This window comes from Prorops nasuta, unplaced genomic scaffold (assembly GCF_024137725.1).
Source record: "Prorops nasuta isolate Cenicafe-Biocafe unplaced genomic scaffold, Cenicafe_Pnas_1.2 PNAS00007, whole genome shotgun sequence".
Classification (NCBI taxonomy): Eukaryota; Metazoa; Arthropoda; class Insecta; order Hymenoptera; family Bethylidae; genus Prorops; species Prorops nasuta.
In genome coordinates this window covers 70,576-94,002 of record NW_027116804.1, presented here as the reverse complement: position 1 = coordinate 94,002, position 23,427 = coordinate 70,576, and the positions used below count along the sequence as shown (strand labels likewise).

The following is a 23,427-nucleotide window of genomic DNA, read 5'->3' as shown; positions in this document are numbered from 1 at the left end:
ACAACCACAGTCCAATTCATCCAAGTGCTCCGACCACGACTGTCGACCCGAAGAGCCACGGAATCATCCGAACTCTGCCGAAATCAGCTTGGTATGGTTTCGCGTGTCCTTGCAATTATCCGGGACGAGATTGAAATCGGTCTCGAAACTTTTTAATAGAGTTTTTGGATATATTAAAATTGCTTCTGAACTATAATTATTATATACAATATTACGAGTCTCTCAGTGGATTATTAAGCGATTAAAGTATTACGTGTACGTATTCAAGCAGCGGAGTATGATATCCTGGTATATACGCGCGCTATTTAGGAAGTCTATCCATTTCCGCTTTCCGGTTGACTAGCACAATAATAAGTATACTAGAGATACTTAGGCTCGCCACTGCTACTTATCACATCACATTTATATATATATATATATATATATATATACACACACACAGTACAATAGACACTCGATTCCACAAGAATGCCTAACAATAAGGAAGATAGTCAAGTCCGATCACCATTGCTATGTTTTAGTTAGCATCATTAGTTCTCATTTCTTTTTACGATTAGATAATAGGATCCTAATGGCATTAAGGCATTAAAGAAAATAGAATTGTAAATTTGCGGGCTTCGCGAAGCCTCAGCAGTGGACAACGATGCCCGCGTGTACTCGCAGAAAATCAGTCTCAGAAAAATTCAATAGCTAGGAGGGACGTTTTCCATCCAGTAGTATTTTTTCTATAAACTTATAAGCCTTTATTTATTACGCCTTTCGATAATGGCCAATGAAGAGAAGAACGACGACGACGAAGAGGAGAAAGGAGTGGACGAAGCCCATGAAAACCAACAAGTATCCGAAGATGGGTAAGACTGATCAACCTTCGTTAAAGTACACGAAAAAATTTCAAACGTCGAGTTTTATCTCTCCTTGAAATTTTTTGTTATAAAATAAATTCGGACGAGATAAATAAATAAAGTCGATATCCCGTTTGGCGAGAAATAAAATTAATGTTTGGGTAATCGGAGACTCGAAGGGAACGACACTTCTTATAAATATATAACCTTGCTAAATAATTGTATAATCGTACAGGAAAAACCGGTTTTCGAGTTTCAATGTCTGAAATCTCTTGGCTCTGCTTTTAGTGGTTGAGTAGGTGTATGAGAGAGAGATGGAGTGGGGGAAAAGGAGAGGGAGAGAGAGACAATCAGGAGGTTATAGAATTAGAATTTATATCGTTGTTGGATATTGTGTGCTTTAATCACAGAGGAAGCAATTAAAAGTGAACAATATAAATAATAACAGGCATCTATAGAAAGAGAGGGGGGGGGGGGGAGAAAGAAAACTGATATTGTCTGTCCCTGTATATACAATAAAACTATCCATCTGCCTATATATATATATACACCTAATGTCAATATCTTTTTCTATACACGTTTATATTTACCACTTATACAGAGTATTCTGAGTATATCGCAAGTTCATAGACGAGTCTCTGTACAAACAAATAATTTACTTCATTTTAATACTAAATACCATGAAATTTTACATTTATTATATTCCTGTTAAAACAAGTAGAGAGAGGGAGAGAGAAAACTGATATTGTCTATGCATATATATACCTAATATCAACATCTTTCTCTGTACACGTTTATATCCACTAGTGTTACCGAGTTTCCTGATGATATCACAAGTTTATAAACGAGTGTTTTTGTACATAGAAATAATTTATTTTATTTTTATATTAAAAACCATGAAATCTTACATTTATTTTATTTTTGTTAAATTAAGTAGAGAAGAGAGAGAATTAATATTGTTTATGCTTAAATATATCTAATGTCAGTATCTTTACCTATACAGGGTGTATCACCGAAGGCGCACCAAAGGTGGAACATAAAAATTCATTTATCTCTGCAAATATAAGAGATAAATTAATTTTTATGTTCCACCTCTGGTGCGCCTTCGGTGATACACCCTGTATATATACGTTTATATCCATCACTTATACAGAGCATTCTGACTATATCTCAAGTACCTAGATGAGTGTCTGTACTCACAAATAATTTATTTTATTTTTTATAGTAAAAACCATGAAAAATCTTAAATTTATTTTATTTGTGTTAAAATAAGTAAAGAGAAAGAGAGAGAGAGAGAGAATTAATATTGTCTATGCCTATTTATACTTAATATGTCAATGTTCCCCCCCTCCCCCCCCACATTTATATATATATATATATCCACTACTTACACAGAGCATTCTGACTATATTACAAGTTCATAAACGAGTCTCTGTACACACACAAATAATTTACTTCATTTCTTGTATTAAAAACCATGAAATCTTGCATTCATTTTATTTCTGTTAAAACAAGTAGAAAAAGAGAAAGAAAAGTGAGATTGTCCATGCTGGACGTATATATATATATATACAATAAAACTAGTCATCTGCCTATACCTAATATCAATATCTTTCCTTATACAAGTTTATATCCTTCACTCCAATAGAGTATTTCGAATAAAACGCAAGTTGGACGAGCCTCTACACGAAGAAAAAATTCTTGGATTCAAATAAATATATATAATTACCACTTCTCAATAAATAATTAAAACAAACAAAAATACTCAAATCAATTTAATTTTAATTCACTCAATCAAACACCATAAATACAAAATCAATAATTATTCGCAATTATACAAATAAAAAATTATTCAAATCAAACAATTAATTTTCCTCAACATACACTCCCAAAATCTTCACTCGATTCCCACCACTAAACCCAAAAAACCTCTCACCAATTTAATTTCTATTAAAACAAGTTTCATCAAGGAACAAGAAACCTTGACTTTTACTACTTGTCACCACTGAAAAATTGCAACTCGAAACCACCAGATTAAAATATTTTCAAGACGATTCGAAATCGAGGTTGCTGACACGTTGAATCAAAACCTCACACACACACACAAACACTTTTACACAAGAAGCAAACGGTAGACGATGAATCGAGATGTGTTGTAATTAAGCGTCGATCAAGAATGGCAATTACCCTAACGAGCTCTGACTCGTCACGTGACGTAATCGCGCCACAGCCAAGCAAAAGGTGGAAACGTGTTTCGTTTCGTTTGGTATTTGTCACTGGAGTGTTGTCGCGGTAGCGCGAGCCTCGCTCGCGTCAGTCCATCGAGAACTCGTTCGTGCGAGTTTTGCCATTCTCGAAAATGATAATCGATTGTGCTGCGTGGTTCAAGTGCATCGAGCCGAATAGAGGATCCTCCGGCGAGTTGACAAATATTGGTACTTATAAGTGAGTTCTTGCTCTGACCTCGCAATTATTATTCGAACGATTCTTCGCACCTCCACGATCATGCCTCTCGTTTGATTTTGTTTATTTCATTGTTTTTCGAACGAGAGTTCATTGTTGGGAGTTTTCAGAGTGCTTTTTGACCTGTGACCTCTAATTTTTGTTTTAGTGGTTGTAATGTGCACGTGTATACTTGTGTGTATATATATATTAGTATAAGATTCGATATATAACAGAGATTGGTGTATAACTATATCGGGGTCAAGGAATACAAGTCCTTCCCTCAACAACAAAACTGTATGTAACATGATAATATATATATATATATATATATATATGTATGATTTTATTTTGAAATTATTGTTAAGAGGGTGTAGAGATTTTGTAATATATATAATACACATGTACTAATTAAAGAGTAAAAAGGGGAGTAATGCTTAAATAAAAAAAAAATTTAAATTACTAAATATGATTTTAGTTTTTTGCAATTCTTAAACGAGACACACAAGCATACTGTATGATACATTTATACACCTATTAAATAGTAAAAAAGAGTAATGTTTCCTTGAACAACAAAACTATGTAACGTGAAAAAATGTACGGTTTTATTTTTAAATTATTGCTACGAGGGCATAGAAATTTATATATATATATATATATATATATATAGTACACACAAGCACTAATTAAATAATAAATAAAAGTAATGATTCACTGCTAATTAAATTGTATACGAAATTATAAAATACGATTTTTGTTTTGTAAAATTGTTAAAAGAGACACACAAGCATGCTATATAGTACACCTACACCAATTAAACAGTATAAAGGGGAGTATTACTTAAATAAAAAAAATATTTTTAAATGACAAAATACGATTTTGCTTTTATACAATTGCCAAGAGACACACAAGCATGCTATATAATGCATTTATACACCAATTAAACGATAAAGAAAATAATGTTTAAATAAAAAAAATTTTTTTAAGAATGACTAAATACCAGTTTATTTTTGTACAATTTTATTGCTAAAAAGGAAACACTGCAAGTATACTATATATTACACCCACACCAACTAAACAGTAAAAAAAAAGTGATGCTTCCCTGAACAGCAAAATGTATAAAAAATGACAAAGTAGAATTTTATCTTTCTGCAATTGTTAAGAGAAACACGAGCATACTATATAAAAACACAGACACACACACATACATATACATACACCAATTAAACAATAAAAAAGAGTAATGCTTCCCTGAAAAAAAAATAAAAAAAAAAATACAAAATACGATTTTACTTTCGTGCAGTTGCTAAGAGAGACACAAGCATACTATTTAATACACACACATACATACATAAATTTAGCAGTAAAAAAGAGTAATGCTTCCCTGAACAACGAAACTGTATAAAAAAAATACGATTTTACTCTGCGCAATTGTGAAAAGAATCACACAAGCATACTATATAGTACACACGCTGCAATGAAACAGTAAAAAAAAGTGATGTGAAAATGTCGGTATTCTCGTTGCATTGTAGGTTACTCGGATTCTCACCTGGGCTGGGACATCGGGTGCATTTCTCCGAGGGTACGAACCTACGATGCCGCGAGGATCCGAAACCTGGCTCGGAAGAGTCCGCGGAAAGGTTGGACAAAAAATCTCATAAAAACCACGTAGTAGATCCTCGGGACGTTTCAATTCTCTGACACGAAGAGAAAAGAAAAATATTCAATATTCTATAAAATACAAGACTCTTGAAAACTACAGCTTGCCTTCCTCCGCATTTTCCTTTCAATCATTTTTATCGATAGCCTTGGCCAAGTACCGTTAACTATATACTCTAATGATCGGAGAACGTTTACTAATACACTATACTGTAATATCGACTATAACGCTTGACACTAACCCGCGCATTAAATCAGCAGTTTTTACTCCAATGTGAGAAAATTCATAATAAAATTATTTGTGTATTTCGATATTTATATATATATATATATTTTTTTAATTTTGTGTTTTCTTTAAATATCTTTGAAAACTGTGTCCCACCTGAATCTTGTATTAACTATATATTTTGGTGATTGGAGAACGTTTACTAATACACTATATTGTAATATTGACTATAACGCTTGATACTAACCCGCGCATTAAATCAGCAGTTTTTACTTCAATGTGAGAAAATTCATAATAACATTATTCGTGTTTTTCGATATTATAAATATTAAAATTATTTAGTTTCTTTGAAATTATTTGTTTTCTGTAAATGCTGTATTAAGTATGTATTGTGATGATCGGAGAACGTTTACTAATACACTATACTGCAATATCGACTATAACGCTCGATACTAACCCACGCATTAAATTAGCAGTTTATATTCCAATGTGAGAAAATTCATAATAAAATCACTCGTGTATCTCGGTATTTATAAATAAATATATATATATATATATATATTTTTTTTAATTGTGTATTTTCTTTAAAACTATTTCAAAACTGTGTTCCACCTTAATCTTGTATTAACTATATATTGTAGTGATTGGACAACGTTTACTAATACACTGTACTGTGATATTGACTATAACGCTCGATACTAACCCACGCATTAAATCAGCAGTTTATACTCCAATGTGAGAAAATTCATAATAAAATCACTCGTTTATTTCGATACTTATGTATATTCAAATTGTCTAGTCCCTTTAAAACTATTTGAAAACTACGTGTCCCCCCCCCCAAATCTTGTATTACCTATATATATTGTGACAATTGGAGAACGTTTACTAATAAACTATACTGTGATATTGACTATAACGCTCGTTTTTAACCCGCGCACTAAATCAGCAATTACATACTGCAATATGAGAATTTTAATGACAAAATTACTCGCGTATCTCGACATTTACATAATATTAAAACTGTCTAATCCCTTTAAAACTATTTGAAAACAGTATCCCGCCTAAAGCATGTATTATGTATATGGAATTTGCAATACGTGCTCAAAAAAAAGTTAACGCGCGCACGCGTTCTACCCACCACCCTGTTTTTGTTTAGCAATAAAGAAGGTAAAGGAAGAGGGATGTTTGCGCATGCGCGGTTATCTTTGCGCGCGTACAAGAGCGAGAGAGAGAGAGAGAGAGAGAAAGTGAGGTTAGGTGCGCAAGCGTTCGCAAGCTGTCGCGTCAGTAACGAGGTGAGGCGAGGATACAGAGAAGGACGGAGCGTAGAGTGGTTGGAGAGAGCAAAGCTTCGAGTTCCCCTCCCACCGAGCAGATACTCCTCGACGTTGCATTCGGTGCTGTCGAGCTTGAGCTTGACTCGAGCCCCGGACCCGGACCCGGATACGGACACGCACGACTCGACGAATCGTGTGATCGGGCGACCAACGAAGATCAAGCTCCTCGCGTTGCAAGAATCTCCCTTTGAACTCTGCTTCCTCGACGATCCAAGCACCTGTCTACGTCATTACGAACATCGTCCTACATTTCTTCCGTTCTGCTGTGATTATTGCTCGTCGATCGTCGGTTCGTTTCGTTTCGTTTCGTTGCTTTGCGTCTCGGTCCGATTGGCTCCATCCTATTCCACTTCAACAGCTGTGTTGTTGTACTGTGATTTCCAATCGTTATTCTACATTCGATGGTGAACTCGTTCTATTGACTTTTTTCTCCTGATATTATAGCTTTGTTTACATGGTGGTATTTTTCGTGTTTTCGTCAGGCAGTTGTTATTGTTTCCTCGAGCTGCTGCTGTGTTCTTGGGATGGATGTTGATTTTTGTGTGTTTGGTTGGAGGGGGGAGGGGGGAGAATTTATTGGAAGCGAATTGATGGGAGAATGAGAGAGAAGGAGTAACGTCAGGGTTGTTTGGTCTGGTGGCGTCAGTGCGACGACGGGAAAGTGTTGCTGGCAGGTGACAGAAATTGAGTTACGCGTCCCGTTCTATCCCGTCTCGACCCGTACCTTCCCGTCGTCTCGCGATCGATCCTGCTAGTCACTCTACCGAGAAGAGAGAGAGAGAGAGAGAGAGAGAGGGCTACTCTTCTAGATACTCTCTGGTCTGCCCAGTTCACTCCGTCGAGTGTGTAAGTGTAAATGTGCGTGTTCACGGATATGTGTGCGTGCGCGCGTGGCGCTTTGCTCGAGGAGCATGGAAGGAGGAGGAAAGACGAGAGAGTTTCGATCGAGACACGTGTCGTTTGAGGATGCACGAAACGTTAACCTTGAACCCACTGAACACGTTCGAACCAGGCTGTTCGAAGCACCGCGTGTTTGGGTTTAATCGGAAATGGATACTTGAGGTGAGAGGAGGGGAAAGAAGGTTGGGGCCAAGTTTTCAGCTCTAACTGATTTGAACACGTTCAATTCGGGTTCATCGAGGTGTTCGAGGCATCGTCTTCTAACGAATGTGGCTCGAACAGTATTTTCTAGTGTTTGAGATTAATCAGAAATGGATACTTATGAAAGGTGGAAGAGAAGAGAGGAGAGGGTTCGACCCGAGTGAACATGTTCAATCAAGGTCAATTGGGGTGTTCAAAGCATCCTGTTACAATAAATGTGATATGAACAGTATTCGATTTTATTCAGAAATGGATACTTAGGTTAAGAAGAGACGAAAGAGTTTTAGGTTCGACCCGATTGAACATGTTCTATTCGGGTTAATCGAGGTGTTCAAGGCACCGGGCCACATCGAACATGCTTTGGACGGGTAGTTTAAAGTGTTCGAGGTGAATCGTGAATGAATATTTAAGAAAAAAGGAAGAGACTGTACAAAAGAGTGTCCAGTTCGATGCGAATGAACATGTTCAATATACCCCAAAAGTTTATCCTGATGTTCAAAGCACCGTGATAGACCGAGCACGGTACGAACGGGTGTTTGCAAGTGTTCGAGGTTAATTAGAGATGCATATTCGATATCCTGGCGATGGAAGAAGTGGAAGAGTTCTCAAGGAAGAAGTTCACGAAGGAATGCAAGAAACTTTGAACTCGATTGTCGTGTGAACACGTTCAATCCAGACGGTTCAAAGTGTTCGAAGCATCGTGGTACGATGAAAATGGTATGAACAGGTGTTCGCGAGTGTTGTTCAAGTTTGATCATCGGTACGGTAGCCACGGGAAACTGCAACTTAGGATGGGCTGTAGATCAGTGGCTGAAGCAACGGTGGAGGAAGGGTGTGAACGAAGGCAACTCAATGGGGCTTCGTCGTCGTCGTCGCTGCCGAGGTGTTTGTCTTTAGAGCGAGAGGACGAGAGTCTCAGCGAAGGAGAGCAAGAGGACAAAGAGGCAGCAGGGTTGGATGCGGAGGTGTATATAGCAGAGGCATCAGAGAACCTGGAAGAAGCAGGGGTGCAAAAGCTGATGGAGGAGAGGAAGGGGAATAAAAAGACAAAGAAACTCTCGTGGCAGACGTACAACGATGAAAGAGCGGCAGGTTCTTGGAGAGCTTTGAGATAGCTGCTCGCCGAGGATGCAGAAGCTTCGTTCTACGTTCAAGAGATCGCGAACTCCAACGGGGGCAGAGATGAAGTCTCAATCGAGTCTGGAAGTTCCGAAACAGGTGAGGTCGGCCTCCTTCGACGAGATCCAGCTGGAGGTCAAGCGGCAGGACGACGGGAGTGACAAGAGGTTCGACGCAAGGCCAACATCCTCATCCTCGTCGTCCTATTCGCCCGCAAGATCCCAGGACTCTGGACGCGGCAGGAGAGCCTCGACCTTGAGGGTACCGCAGCTTCAAACCGATCAGCGGTCCAAGAGTTTCGATGTTTGCGAGGCGAACCCTGCTACGGTGGCCTCTCCATCGAAAACCCGTCAATTATCGGTCGGTAATAATGCCAAGGGTTCAACGCACGCCTCGTCATCCTTGACCCCCGTCATACAGCTGTCCGGATGTTATCACTGTGCCTGCGTGGAGGAATACAAGAATCTTATGGACAGCGATAATCACGACGAGGATAACAACGATTACGATGGTGCTGGTGACGACGACAACCTCGCTGATAACGGTGATGACGATGACGAAGACGAGGATGAAGAGGAACGCGATGATGACAACAACGTCGAGGAGGATGATGAAGGGAATGATGAAGAGACGGTGGATGCTCCTGCGGATGTTGAGACTGGGGCTGAAGTCGAGGGTGAAAATAGCGTTAACGACGAGGATGAAGATGATGAAGAGGATGATGAAGAGGATGATGAAGAGGAAGATGACGAAGAGAACAACGAGGCTGATGAGAACGAAGATGACAATAACGACTGCGAGGATGTAGCATCGTTGTCTTCGAAGGACGAGAAGGTTGAACAGAGGGAGAGCAGGTGCGATGTGAGGGGTGACATGGCGATGGAGGAGGGTTTGGTGAAGAGGGTGAAGACTCGAGAGGGTAGTCCTGAGATCACTGTCACTCTGGCGTATCCGTTCACTGAAGCGGAAATTGCGGACCTCCCCCCGGACCCCACGAAGCCTTGCAACGAGCTTTACCCGGGAGGTGAAAGACGCAGGTCCGTATCTTCGCCGAAACTAGCCAGGCAAGAAGCCCTCACGTGTTTCCCCGTGGACCTACCTAATGCAAAATTATTATCCAGTTCCGGGAGCGATCAACCTGCAGTTTCTATCGGTACAGTCATCGGCACTACTGGTGGGGAACAAGAGGAGGATGAGGATAAAGATAAATCGACAGCGGCGGCGGAAGATGATGAGGAAGATGACGATGATGAGGATGAGGATGAAGGAAGATCGACTGAGAATCGCAAGCTCGTAGTGCGGGACATTTTCCTCACCGTGCCTGACCTCAAGAGGGACAGGGCAGCCTCGGTCGACTCGTGTTTCAACAATAATAAAAACGTGAAAAGCTCGGAAACAGATTCGTTGGCGGTACCACAGCAGAGTGTAAGGTCGAAAAGCGTCGATATTGTGCTACCTACCGAGGCTCAAACGAGATACGCCGCGCTCCTTCCTCCTGATGGTAGCAACGCTGCTCGGACCGAGGGTGAAGGTCCCCGGAGGGGGTGGGTACACCATCAGATGTCTCTTTCTTTGTCATTTTACTCGCTATTGTATTGTCTGCATGAGACGTGGAAAAGTTCAAACTAATTACGGAAATGCTCGGATAAATATATAGTATATATATATATAGTTATACTGCTTTATATAAACGCATGGGATTTTTATCCAGTTTATAGAAACGCAACTATCATTCGTGTGGCTATAAGTAACTGCATTCATTGATTATAGAATGAAAGAAAAATATTTTCTCGTGATTCGCGACCCTTCTTCTTAGAATTCACGCTGGGAATTCGTAGAATTTTAATGCACGACGTAATATGTGTTTTTTTTTCTTTGTTGTTGTTCAAAATTATAGTCTGCATAAACATGAACAAATATTACTGAAACGCTTTGACAAATAATAAATATATATGTAATCGTAATGTTTTATTTTCGCGCATTGGATTTTTATCCAGTTTATAGAAACGCAATTTTCATTGGTATAACTATAAGTAGCATGCGTTCATTGACTGTAGAATGGAAGAATAATATTTTCTCGAGATACGCGACACTTTTTCTCAGAACTGAGGCTGGGAATTCGTACAGTCAGGCAGATATTCATATTTACTATTTATATTTAAGACCGAGTTAAGTATAGGTTATCTTTTTCTATTACTGCTGGAAGAAAAAGGACAATCGAGACAAGTCAGACTTCAATATATAAGTAACGACTATGAATACCGGCCTTAATATATAATGTCAAATGTGTTTTTTCTTCTTTGTTGCTGTTCAAAATTGTGGTCTGTATATGAGACATGAAACAAAACAATTATTGAAATGCTCGGATAAATAGTAAATATATACATATATATAGTCATACTTTTTTGTTTACACTCATGGAACTTCAATTCATTTTATAAAAACGCAACTATCATTTGAATGACCATAAGTAGCATGCGTTCATTGACTACGGAATGAGAGAATAATATTCTCTTGAGATACGCGGCGCTTTTTCTCAGAACTGATGTTGGGAATTCGTAGAGTTTTAATATACAACGTAAGATGTGTTTTTTTTTCTTTCTTATTGTTCAAAATTGTTGTCAGCATGAGATATGAAAAAACAAAACAATTACAGAAAAGCTTGGATTGATAACAAAAATATATAGACACATATATATATATATCGTTCATTGGCTGAAATAAAAACACAATAACTATTTCAGAGTTTTGAGATAGTATTCAATTTTTAAACTATTAATTTTGTAATACTGAGTTAGATTATACAAATAATTGATATTGTACAGTTCATTGCAACAGCATTTGTACCAATGTTACGTAATCTGTTGATATGTAAACTGAGCCTAATTATAACGAATGATTATTATTCTATTTGTTCACCTACGCATTTTGCCAAAGAATTGCATATTCGTCGCGAAACAAAAATCAGAAGAGTTATTTTGGCGCCAATTTTATTTAATGTTGTAACAAATGAAATAAGATTGTAATAGAAATTTACCAAGAGAAAATTATGTAAAATATTTCTTGCCATATTTAACTAAAATTTATATATTTTTTAGTTATGTAACACATACAATATTGCAACCTGTGAACGATATGTATATAGTCATACTGTGTTTTATTTACACTCATGGGACTTTGATATAATTTAAAAAACAATTATGATTTGAAAAACTATAATTAGCAAACGTTCATTCACTATGTAGTACAAAAATAATATCTTAGACATTTGCGACGCTTCTTCTCAGAACTCAAAACTAATATTGGAAATCCGCAGAAAGTTCGAATATACAATGTAAAATGTGTGTTTATTTTTGTTGTTGCTGGCAATTGTAGCTTAGTAAAACGTACAAGAATGAAAAAATTTACGGAAACGCTTAGATGAATAGTAAATATATACCAGGTGATTTTTTTATGAATATTTAGTATAATTAAATATAAATTGGCAATAAATATTGAGTTTTCCAAAAATACGTTAATTTTTGCTTCGATGAGCACATTAAATTATTTTATAAAAATATATTAGGTGGAGGAATGTTTAAGTTACGAAAGTCAACTTAATTTTTTTAAACGAAACTCCATAATTTTGTTTATATATTTTTTTAGCTTATCTCGAGAGCTTTCCAAAACATTATATCAATTAAAAATTCTATTTAGTGGTTCACTAGATATTTCGACTTGAAATTGCGTACAAGCGTTAGTTTGATGAAAGTGGTGTGCGTGACTACTAAGCATACACACGAATAGTCATTCATCTACTTTTAATTTCAGTTCGCAATCTCTAGTGAACAATTGGTTCAAACGATAAATTAATAAAGTGTTTTGAAAAGCTCTCGAGATAAGCAACAAAAATATGCAATATAAAATATAAAGTTCCATTAAAAAAAATTACAAGGTGACCTTCATAACTTCTATATTCTTCCACCTTCAATATTTTTTATATAATCATTTAATGCTCCCCTCGAACCAAAAATTAACGCGTTTTTGGAAAATTAAATGTTTATTACTATTTTTGATTTATTCAAAGTGGATTTTAATAACACATTCCCCCTGTATATATTTATTAGTATTTTTTTATTTACTATGAGACTTTAGTATAGTTTTCTACACACACATTGATAACTTAAAAAAACATTAGTAGCATATGTCTTCATTGATTATATCTGCTAGGAGAATAATATCTTCGAGGTATACAGTGTTTCTTCCTAGAATTGATGCTGGAAACTGTATACAAGTTGAATATACGACGTCAAAAAAGTGTTTTTGCTTGCTGTTACTCGCACCTGATGTTATCTGCATGACGTGTAAACAAAATAAAATCAATTGTCTAAAAACTCGGACGTTTAATAATAATAATCATTACTTTGAAACACGAATAGTTTTTTTTATTTTTAATCTCGACGAACGTCATTGTTTTTGCAGCAGAATCGATGAGATGTATTTTTTCTCTCCATTGCTTACACTTGCTGTCTGCATGATGTAAAAAAATGGAAACAATATCAGAAAGCTTTGGGTGCATAATAATAATAATAATTGTTATATCGAAAGACAAAACCTATTCCCAGTTTTTTATCATCATCCAATGTCAATTTTTCAAGAGTAGAGTCGGTGCAACGATAAAGTGTATTTTTGTTTGCTATTGCTTGCGCTTAAATTCTGCATAGCTTTTAAAAAGTAAAATCAATTGTAAAAAAATCCCCAAAGGAATAACAATCGTAATCGTTACTTTTTTACAAGAAAAAATTCTCTGTAATTTTCATCGAACGTTGTATTAATTCTTCGAAAATTGTGTCGATGCAAAGATGAAATGTTTTTTGTTCACATTTAAAGTCTGCGTAACTTTAAAAAAAAAGTAAAATAAATTATAAAAATCCCAAAAGAATGACAATTGTAACTGTTACATTTTAAAAGAAAAATATTGAGTTTGTAACTTTCATTGAACGTCAATTTTTCAAGAGCATAGTCGGCGCAACGATCAAGTTTATTTTTGTTTGGCATTGCTTGCGCTTAAATTCTGTATAGCTTTTAAAAAGTAAAATCAATTGTAAAAAAAATCCTCAAAGGAATAACAATCATAATCGTTACTTTTTTACAAGAAATATATTCCGTTCGCAATTTTACTCGAACGTCAATTCTTTGAAAATAGTGTGGATGTAACGATGCAATGTATTTTAATACATTCTGCATAAATAGTAAAAAAAACATAAACTCAATCACAGAAACATTTTACAGAATAACAGCCACAAAAAATATTTTTGTATACAAACAATTTTTTTCAATTTACAATCTCGAGCGAACGTCAATTTTCTTTAACAGGATCCATGGAACCATGAGATGTTTTTCTGACTCACTATTCCTCTTACTCGCAGTCTGGATGACACGCAAATAGAAAGAAAAAAATAAATTGCAAAAATATTTAAAGAATAACAATCACAAACAATATTTTTTTATACAAACAATTTTGTCCACTTAAAATCTCGATCGAACGTCAAATATCTTCAACAAAATCCATGCAACCATAAGATGTTTTACTAACTCACCATTCCTCTTACTTTCAGTCTGCATGACACGCAAAAAAAAAGAAGAAAATCAATTGCAGAAACACTCGGACGCATAATAATATACTCGTACTGTATTATTTACACGCATAGGACTTCGGTCTAGTAACACGATGTATTCCAAATACATACTATAGTACCACACACATACACACACATACACAACTGGAAAAACCATGCCAGCATTTATTCATTGTCCATCCAGCCGGAGAATAAAATCTTCATGATACGCGCGCGCGCGCGACCTACTTCGGTTCACCCTTAAATACTTAATGTTTATGGTCTTTTAACGAGGACCCTCTATTCATTATTAAAAATTCAATCTCGCGTTTCCAAGCAAACTCTAGAATAGACTGTATAATGCTCTCTCACTGTTTGGTATGCAGAGTTCACCCTGATAAATACTAGGGGGGAAGGGGGTACCTTAAGTAACTCAAAGAAAAAATTTAGTCTTGAAAAAAATGCACGCTACTTCTATATTTTTCTCATTCCCTCTCAAAATACACACATATATATATACAGTCACTGAAGAAAACAAAAAACATTTTACAGAGGCAAAGAGAGAAGTGGAGCAGGGTCGAGCGATCCTGGACAAAGGGAACCAAGATCCATTCCAGATTGGGGTGTAACAGCCGTGAATGGAGAACACCTTTGGGTACCAACCGCGGCTTCCGGTGACTTTTGTTACGTCAACGATTGCAATGTAAGTTTCTCAAGGTCATTCTTCTGATTTGAATATCAAGCACAGAGTTTGGAGAGGAATAATAAAATTTTCACTCACGCACACACAGAGACACGGTCCACGTATGAAATGCGCGGCCTGCCGTGTGGTGGCTCACGCCTGCTGCGCCCGAGCTGGTACCCTGAGCTTCAGCTGCAAGCCAAGCTTCCGGGACGTCGGGGTCCGTCAGTACCGCGAACAGACGACCACTCATCATCACTGGGTTCATCGAAGGTCGCAGAAGGGCAAATGTGCCAATTGTGGCAAATCCTTCCAATCGAAACTGAGCTTCTCCTCGAAAGAGATCGTTGCTGTGAGCTGCAGCTGGTGCAAACTGGCCTATCATAACAGAGAAAGCTGCTTCAACGTCCAGAGGATCGGAGAGAACTGCGAACTAGGTCCTCATTCCTCCATCATAGTGCCGCCATCTTGGATCGTTAAGCTGCCGAGGAAGGGTAGCTTCAAGAGCAGCCTCCGGAAGTCCCCGAGAAAGAAGAAGGCCGACTCCGCTGAGGGACCAGCAGGGGCGTCGCATCGCAGGAGGACGAAGGAGAAGGATAAGGACCAGGACAAGGATCAGGGGAAGTTATGGGCTGTCAAACCGATCCCCAGTCCGGGTGTCCGACCGGTACTGGTCTTCATCAACCCGAAATCTGGGGGCAACCAGGGAGCCAAACTCTTGCAAAAGTTTCAGTGGATCCTCAACCCAAGACAGGTCTTTGACCTCACTCAAGGGGGACCAAAAATGGGGTGAGGTTCTTTTGGGTTATAAGAATATTGTACAGCAGCTTTCTCACTGGGATTTATGGACAAGATTGTGATGTTGGTCCAAGAGGGATTTGACATTTCTTATGGTGTTTTAGTGACGTCACGAAATTGTTTCTACTAAAATAATTTAATTTTTAAAAACAATTTTTTTACTTATTTAACTGAATTATTAGAAAGAACGATTCGCGTTGTCCTTAAATCATTATGATGAATTAAAAGTGATTTTGGAATAACGCAATAATTATGTCCGGAAATTTCAATGTAAAAGTTCCCAGAGGAATCCTGTTAATTAAGTACAGATTTAATAATAAATATTTTTAATCTTGTGTATATTTTTATCGTACAGATTAGAACTCTTCAAGAACGTTCCGAACTTGAGGGTTCTAGCTTGCGGCGGTGACGGGACCGTGGGTTGGGTTCTGTCGATCCTGGACCAGATCGGAGCGTCCCCAGCACCAGCCGTCGGAGTGCTACCACTTGGTACCGGAAACGATTTGGCGAGGGCCCTTGGTTGGGGCGGTGGTTACACGGACGAGCCAATCGGTAAGATCCTTACCAACATTGGCGACAGCGAGACCATTCTGCTGGACAGGTGGCAGCTGATCGTCGAGAAGAATCCGGACGTCCAGGCTGCCGACGAGGACTCCGCCAAGGCCAAGGAGAATTTACCACTGAACGTCGTCAACAATTATTTCTCACTCGGCGTCGATGCACACATTGCTCTCGAATTCCACGAGGCTAGGGGTCCGACACTGATTATACCTTAAAATTGTTATTTTGCGCTAGTTCTTCAGCATCCTCTTCATGGTATTCTTCATCTTCCAGAGGCACATCCTGAAAAGTTTAATTCTCGTCTGCGGAACAAGATGTATTATGGTCAGATGGGTGGGAAGGATCTGGTGCGTCGAAAATGGAAGGACCTCTCGGAGTTCGTGACCCTCGAGTGCGATGGTCAGGACATGACCGCTAAGCTGAAGGAGCACCGAGTGCACGCCATTGTTTTTCTAAACATCGCTTCTTACGGGGGTGGAACGCACCCCTGGGGTGCTGCCAGTGGTACCAAGGAGCCCTCGACTGACGATGGACTGATCGAAATAGTTGGTCTCACCACTTATCAGCTTCCTCTTCTGCAAGCTGGTGGGCATGGTACTTGCATCGCTCAGTGCAGCAAAGCCAAGCTCGTCACTACGAGAACCATTCCTATGCAGGTTCAATGAACTTAATTGTGTTCACTCTTCTCTCTCTCTCTCTCTCTCTCTCTCTCTTGTAGTGGTCTTCTTCTTCCCCAACCTTCTAGACAATTTAAACTACAAACATATATTTCAACTAATGAACAATATTTCAGTACAATATTAAGCAAAATTTGTTAATACAAAATTAATCGACGTAAAGAATAATTCTTTGTGTAATCAACTACTCGTATATAAATTAATTACATGCATTTATGTAATGAAAAATTGTTGATTGGTCGAAGAAGTTTTTCAGTGCATAAAATTTTGTGTAATTTTTCAAGGTCGACGGTGAGGCTTGTCGATTACAACCGTCCATCATAAACATGAGCCTGCTGAACAAAGCGACGATGCTCGCGAAGAGGAGGAGTGCGAGCAAGCCCCACCAAGATATAGCCAAGCTCGAGAGGCTGAGGTTACCAGTGTTGCGTATCAAAATGTCGGATTACGAGTCCTTTCACTCGGACAAAGAGCGACTGAAGAAAGCTGCGGCACCTTGGACGCAGGAGCCACTCGACTTGGACGCCACTACAGACCTCGAGTCCTTGCGGAGTATCCTGGCAAAGGACCGCAATATGGACATTTGTTGTTTTCTAGACTGTTAGTATATATATAACTATATACATATACTTGGTTAAATATGACCCTGAAGAATCCTTCCTTAAAACTAATTTTTCTTCATTCTTCAGCCTGTACAGCAGAGCGATTCTTCAGGATCGACAGGGCGCAGGAACAATTGCACTATGTTACTGATGTGGCGATAGATGCCATATACGTTCTTGAGGAAGGTCCCTGTGCACCTGGTACCACCAACACTGAGCACGTGGCCAGTGCAGCAACTAGGTGAATTTTTATTACATAACGATTCATTTTTATGCAACACGAATTTTCTTTTCGATATCTCTTCACGCATGATGCATGTATGTGTGTGTGCACTCGTGTGTGAAGTTATTTAACGTGTAATATCGCGACGTATGAGGGGTACGATTAAAGGGTGAGGACAAAAGATGATATTGCTATGACGTGTTAGATTAATGGAAGGAACGTGTCGTCTAGCAAAAAGCCATCAAGAGAGGAGTCTGTCTGTGTTATGGAGAAAAGAGCTGAAGCATCGAGAGCACCGAGTCAAGTGCAGGACCATGATCAGCTTAAGAAGAGTGAGTTGGTGAGTAGAGTGCAGTCCTTGCAAGAACTACAGGAACCAGTGACCTCAAGGGTGCCATCTAGAGTGTCATCGAAATCCATCTACGAAGACGAGTCGTACTCGAAAAATTATAGCAACCCTGCGATTGGTCAAATTCATCATAACCCATCGACTATGACGTATATCAGGTAGGTATGCACGTTTCATATACTTGCTCGTACCAGTAGTTGAAGAGAATCCTCTAGCACAAATTTTTTCTATTGCTTAAATTATTTATTTTGCACAAGGTATATTGAAAGAAATTCTTCAATACATTACAAGTTATTTTTTTGTAATAACTATTTAAATTTATTGATGTAACAAACCTTTAAAAAACGTGCTTTGTTTGTAAAAAATAGCAAGTAGTACATTGGTGTTTTATTAGAATATATACCAATTGAAAAAATATTTTAATTAGGAAAAGTAGTGAAATCAATGTTTTAAGCAAGCATTCTTAATCCTAGTAAAAAATGTTGTTATATTAATTCCAAGAAAATGTCGCAGATGATCAAAAAGATTTTCAAAATCTGGAATTAATTGAAATGTTTATTGAAAAAAAATTACTTATAAAAAAAAATTTTTTAAATATTTAGATTCACAATTTTTAATAGAAAGATATTTGGAACATTATGTCCAAAGATAAAACTGAACCAAAAGTAGACTTGCCTGGTCCTTGCTTTTTATATTTTATAACACTGTGTATATATAACCATGTGATAATTCCTTGCAACAATATAAAAAATTAATTAATAAAGTGAATCATACCTTAAACAAATAACAATTAATCAAATCAATAAATTTAGTTTATTATTACAGCAAATAATTATTAATAACCCGAAAAATTGTCTCATTACAGTGTCTATGTGTGTTATATTCCTCGAATTAAAAAACCAAATTTTGCAGTTCAAGGGACCGACTGTTCGGTTTGAACCCGGATGTTCACGTGTTCAACACTGGTCTGTTGGAGAAAACCTGCGACGGTATCCTTCGAGCAGCGAAGATTGGGGATTTGCAGTCGATGAAGGAGCTCCATGGGAAAGGTTATTCGTTGTTGTCCATCGATGCTAATGGCCAAACAGCTCTGCACTTGGCCTCTCGTTATGGCCACAAGGACATAGTGCGATATCTGATAGCCTGTGCTCCTGTCACTATACTCAATATGGTGGATAACGATAAGTTGGTTCTTTTAATAAATAAATATATAATAAATATTATTCACTAATATATATCGTTATATTACTTAACAATTAATTATTTTGCAGGGGTCAAACAGCTTTGCACAAGGCGGCTCAATACAAACGTCGCTCCATTTGTTGCATGCTGGTAGCTGGTGGTGCAACACTGACGATTAAAGATCGAAATGGTAACACTCCTCGACAACTCGCTCTACAAGCAGAGGATCGAGATTTAGCTGCGTACTTGCACAGTAAATATTACATTCATTGTACAGCTATATATATATATATATATATATGAGCATTACGTAATCTCTCTAATCTTCTTTCCCAAAGGTCAAGAACAGTTTCAATTAGCTACTGAAGATTTGGAGAACATTCCTTGACCTTCAGCTGTAATTGGAAGTGCCTAAAAAGCAGTCGAAATACAGCAAGAAGACTTTATCATCGAAAATGACACTCCTCTTCCTTCGTGTGGAATGCGCAACGGATTTTTCTTACCTATACGTATACTTATAGAGAGATAGAGAGAGATATATAGAGGGGAGGGGGATGAGGGGGGAAGAGGAAGAGAGACAGTTGATTTTACCAAATGATTAATATTACTTGGTACCAATTGGAAAAAAGGGATCAACGTACGAACACCAATTAGCTATTAAAGGCGACCTATAACTATAGTACTATATTGTTACCGAACCACGAGCAATGATGAAATCGTGGTAATGGACATTGCTCTAATATATATGTAAAATAATCAAATTTCTTCATCAATTGCTTCTCTTTGTCAGTGGCCAAACTTGATCAACGCGAGATACTGTATAAAGAGACTTGATAAGTTTGCATATTATTATTATTATTATTATTATACTTGTATAGTCTCACATGAATTAGTCTTGTACCATTGCTGCTTCTAACCTAACCACTAGAAGCGAAGTAAAGATAGCGAGAGAAATAGGGAAAAAACACAAGGAAGCCTCGGGGCTCTTTTTTAATCTATCATCACGTATACGTGCTGTATCCACACATATTCTTAGACACGGGTCTCCGTGTGCGAAGGAAAAAATTTGTCGGAGCGAAGACGAGCTTAAGGTTTATCGGAGTGACGAGCAGCACGTAAAGTGCCCCGCTTAAAATAGCTCTTGCCGTTATTTAATTATACCTGGATATTTAAAGAATATTTAATAATATACCGAATGATGCATTCGATGGGTCAATACACTGGGGAATTATCTAAATTCAAGCCAACTGTAATTGTAGCTACGATCTATTTTTGTGATCGACTCAGCCAAGCGGAATTTCACCATTGGAACGCTACTCTTAATAATTGACGATATACGCTATACAGTACTCCACTATATATATATATATATATATATATATATATATATATATGCGACTATGGGATCGAACGAAAGGCAGCTGTGGCAACGAAGCTCTATTTTATCTAGAAAACGAAATAAGCGAGGGTCGACGCGTCTTTTTAAGGAGAATCAAGGATCAAGTCTTTACGATTACACAACATAGCGTTAATAATTTTAAGAATAATTTTAAGAATAATTATTAACACTCGGTAATACCTAGCCGGAAGCATCTCTGGTGAAGAATAATTGGACCAATGAGCGATTTGCTCTCGGCTTTCAATTCGAATCAATTAAAATTGTAACAAAGCTTGATCGGTAGTTTTGAGACGACTGTTTTGATGTGTGTAAGGGGTAGGGGGTAGGAGTTATCTCAATAATGTTCTGTCCGATATTAAGTAATTTAAGAGTGCGTGACCTTGGAGCAGAGTGGAGGAAGCATCGTTGTTCAGACCAAAAATCAAGACAATTATTGTTAAGCCAAGTGCGAGGGGTTTTAGAGTCGAAGGTCAAAGGTCAATTTCTTGCAGAGTCCAAATAGCGCGAACGTAGCTTTGTACGATTTTGCGCGTGCAATTCGATGCGAATCTCTGTTACACTTTTTTCGGTGCGATCGTCGCACGATGGTCCGAGGACTCGTCAAACTCGATTTTTTTTCTATTACACTACCCCCACCCCCTCTATCTATCTCTCTCTCTCTCTAGCTCGTGCAGAAAATTCTTACTCCATTTCTTGCATAGCGAAAAATTATTGAAATCTTTAACGTCTTACTCGTACCAGTAATACCAGTATTGATTAGGATATAATTACAGTAATTTCGTACGTGTGTCGAGTTTTCATTAAAAGTCAATGTAATTTTGCCACTCGTCCAAAAAATGAAGAATGTTCCGCAAAATCAACGCGTGCTGCGTCGGAGGATTTTAATGTAACGTTGGAATTATTGCATCTTATTCGTATTAGGCTACTCGTTGATCGATACTGTACTCTTCTCGAGTACCCTGATTTTGTTGATTTTTGCGACGAGCCACATTGGAGCCTCGCATAATTGCATGTTGCAGCGAAGCGAAGGGATTTAAAAATTAATTTTTAATCATGGCTGTGTCTCTTTTCCGAATCGTCTCTCCAAGTGTAACAGTAGTGCATAAGAGAGCGCGCACGACGTGTATCATTCCACTATTTCCTTTTCTCATTTTAATTCGTAGTTTAATATACATATATATATACTATATATATATAAATTTATTAGATAAAATACTATATATAGTTATCGATACCGATGCGTGCTATCATACATGCCACAGACAATGCCTCAATTAAAAAATCCTTTTTTAATCAAATGTGTATATATATTCTCGTAAAATTCGCGTGACAATCCTTAACTGGGAGTAGAATCCTATAGTAGGTGCTATTTTAAGAAGTATAAATATACGTATCATAGGATAGACAGATATGTCCTCGCGAGGATCGTAATGGAGAACTTGTGAAACGTATTCGGGAGCTTTCCGATCCAAGGAATAGTTGTAGCGTAAGAAGAAAATTATGAGATATATTAGATGTAACGATAAGCCTCTTATTTTGACTCTCTGATATTTTTCTAAATGAGCGTTAAATCGCACTGAAAGCGATTCTTCGATACGTCCCTACTCGACGACGTTATTATATTCTTGTTCAGGAAGACACGTATATACTATACATATACTATGTGTCATAATTACCGTCGTTTCATTATACCATTATTAACAAAGCTATATCCAATGTTTTTACTAGATCCTCTCGTCTGGCGTGTGATATCTTCCCTGTTGATGAGAGACTTACACATACACACACACATACACACATATATTATATACCTTTTACCCAAAAACACCAATATTTATAAGTATAGCTGCCTTGTGACTTTATGTAGCATAGTATACCTCGTATTATCTTTCTTTTGTCATCCATCGTTCCTTCTCACAAAAAAAGGCTAGCGAAAAAGATTTGTAAAATTTATGAGATGAGGCTTAAGTACTAGAGAGGACAATGGTCAACACAATATCAAAAGGGAGCTAGTTTCCTGACAAATTTTGCATCTATCCACTGGTGCAATTCTTTTTGTTTAATATAAAAAATGCACCTGTTCATTGCTAGATATTTTATTCTTGTATCTCGTGTATCCTCTCGTACCACTTCTCATTGCTTCACTGTCCAACGCTCTAGCTCCTATACAAGACTCATCAGTTTTGTTGTTCGACTGTTTTCTCGACAGTTGCATAACAAATGGTCTCGGTACTTTCCCATGGAATAACAACGCTGTACTATGTATAAGCTTCAAAACGATATTTATTATGGTATTATTATATACTTGTTGCGACCATCAATTGTTTTTCCTCGTCGTGTATAGTCTATATACTATATACAAATTACTTCCTTGTATCCTTCGATCCCTCTCCTTTCCCTTCCACTTTATCACCAATTATTCTCTCCACTCATCGTTGACTAATATTCGAAATGTTATACGCCTGTAAGGTTTATCAAAATTTTACGACGAATAAAGCACTCTAGTATAGTCGACACCAGTTTTCTTCTTTCTTCTCTGTCATTACCTTTGTTAGGGCTTGGAAATACTTGCAGTTTTCAGATATTTATTGTAGCCATTAATGGGGATTTCTTGTGGGTGACTATAGTAAA

At 37.6% G+C, this 23,427-nt stretch overlaps 1 protein-coding gene across 6 annotated transcripts; it reads left to right on the top strand.

The window, feature by feature from the left end:
* The first annotated feature begins 289 nt into the window (after nt 1-289).
* Nucleotides 290-23,310, top strand: rdgA (retinal degeneration A). 6 transcript variants are annotated; one of them, XM_066729573.1, is made up of 12 exons: nt 290-851; nt 7,935-10,270; nt 14,876-15,026; nt 15,115-15,794; nt 16,159-16,556; nt 16,638-17,020; nt 17,326-17,641; nt 17,731-17,884; nt 18,098-18,373; nt 19,128-19,400; nt 19,487-19,650; nt 19,736-23,310. In XM_066729573.1, the coding sequence occupies exons 2-12, from the start codon at nt 8,736-8,738 to the stop codon at nt 19,783-19,785; spliced, it is 4,380 nt and encodes a 1,459-aa protein (XP_066585670.1). In that variant the 5' UTR covers nt 290-851; nt 7,935-8,735; the 3' UTR covers nt 19,786-23,310. The 6 variants fall into 6 exon arrangements, with proteins under 6 accessions (XP_066585670.1, XP_066585671.1, XP_066585669.1 ...); XM_066729574.1 differs by having other exon boundaries at nt 840-851; nt 8,019-10,270; XM_066729572.1 differs by lacking the exon at nt 290-851 and adding an exon at nt 6,506-7,568 and having other exon boundaries at nt 7,855-10,270.
* Nucleotides 23,311-23,427: the final 117 nt, after the last annotated feature.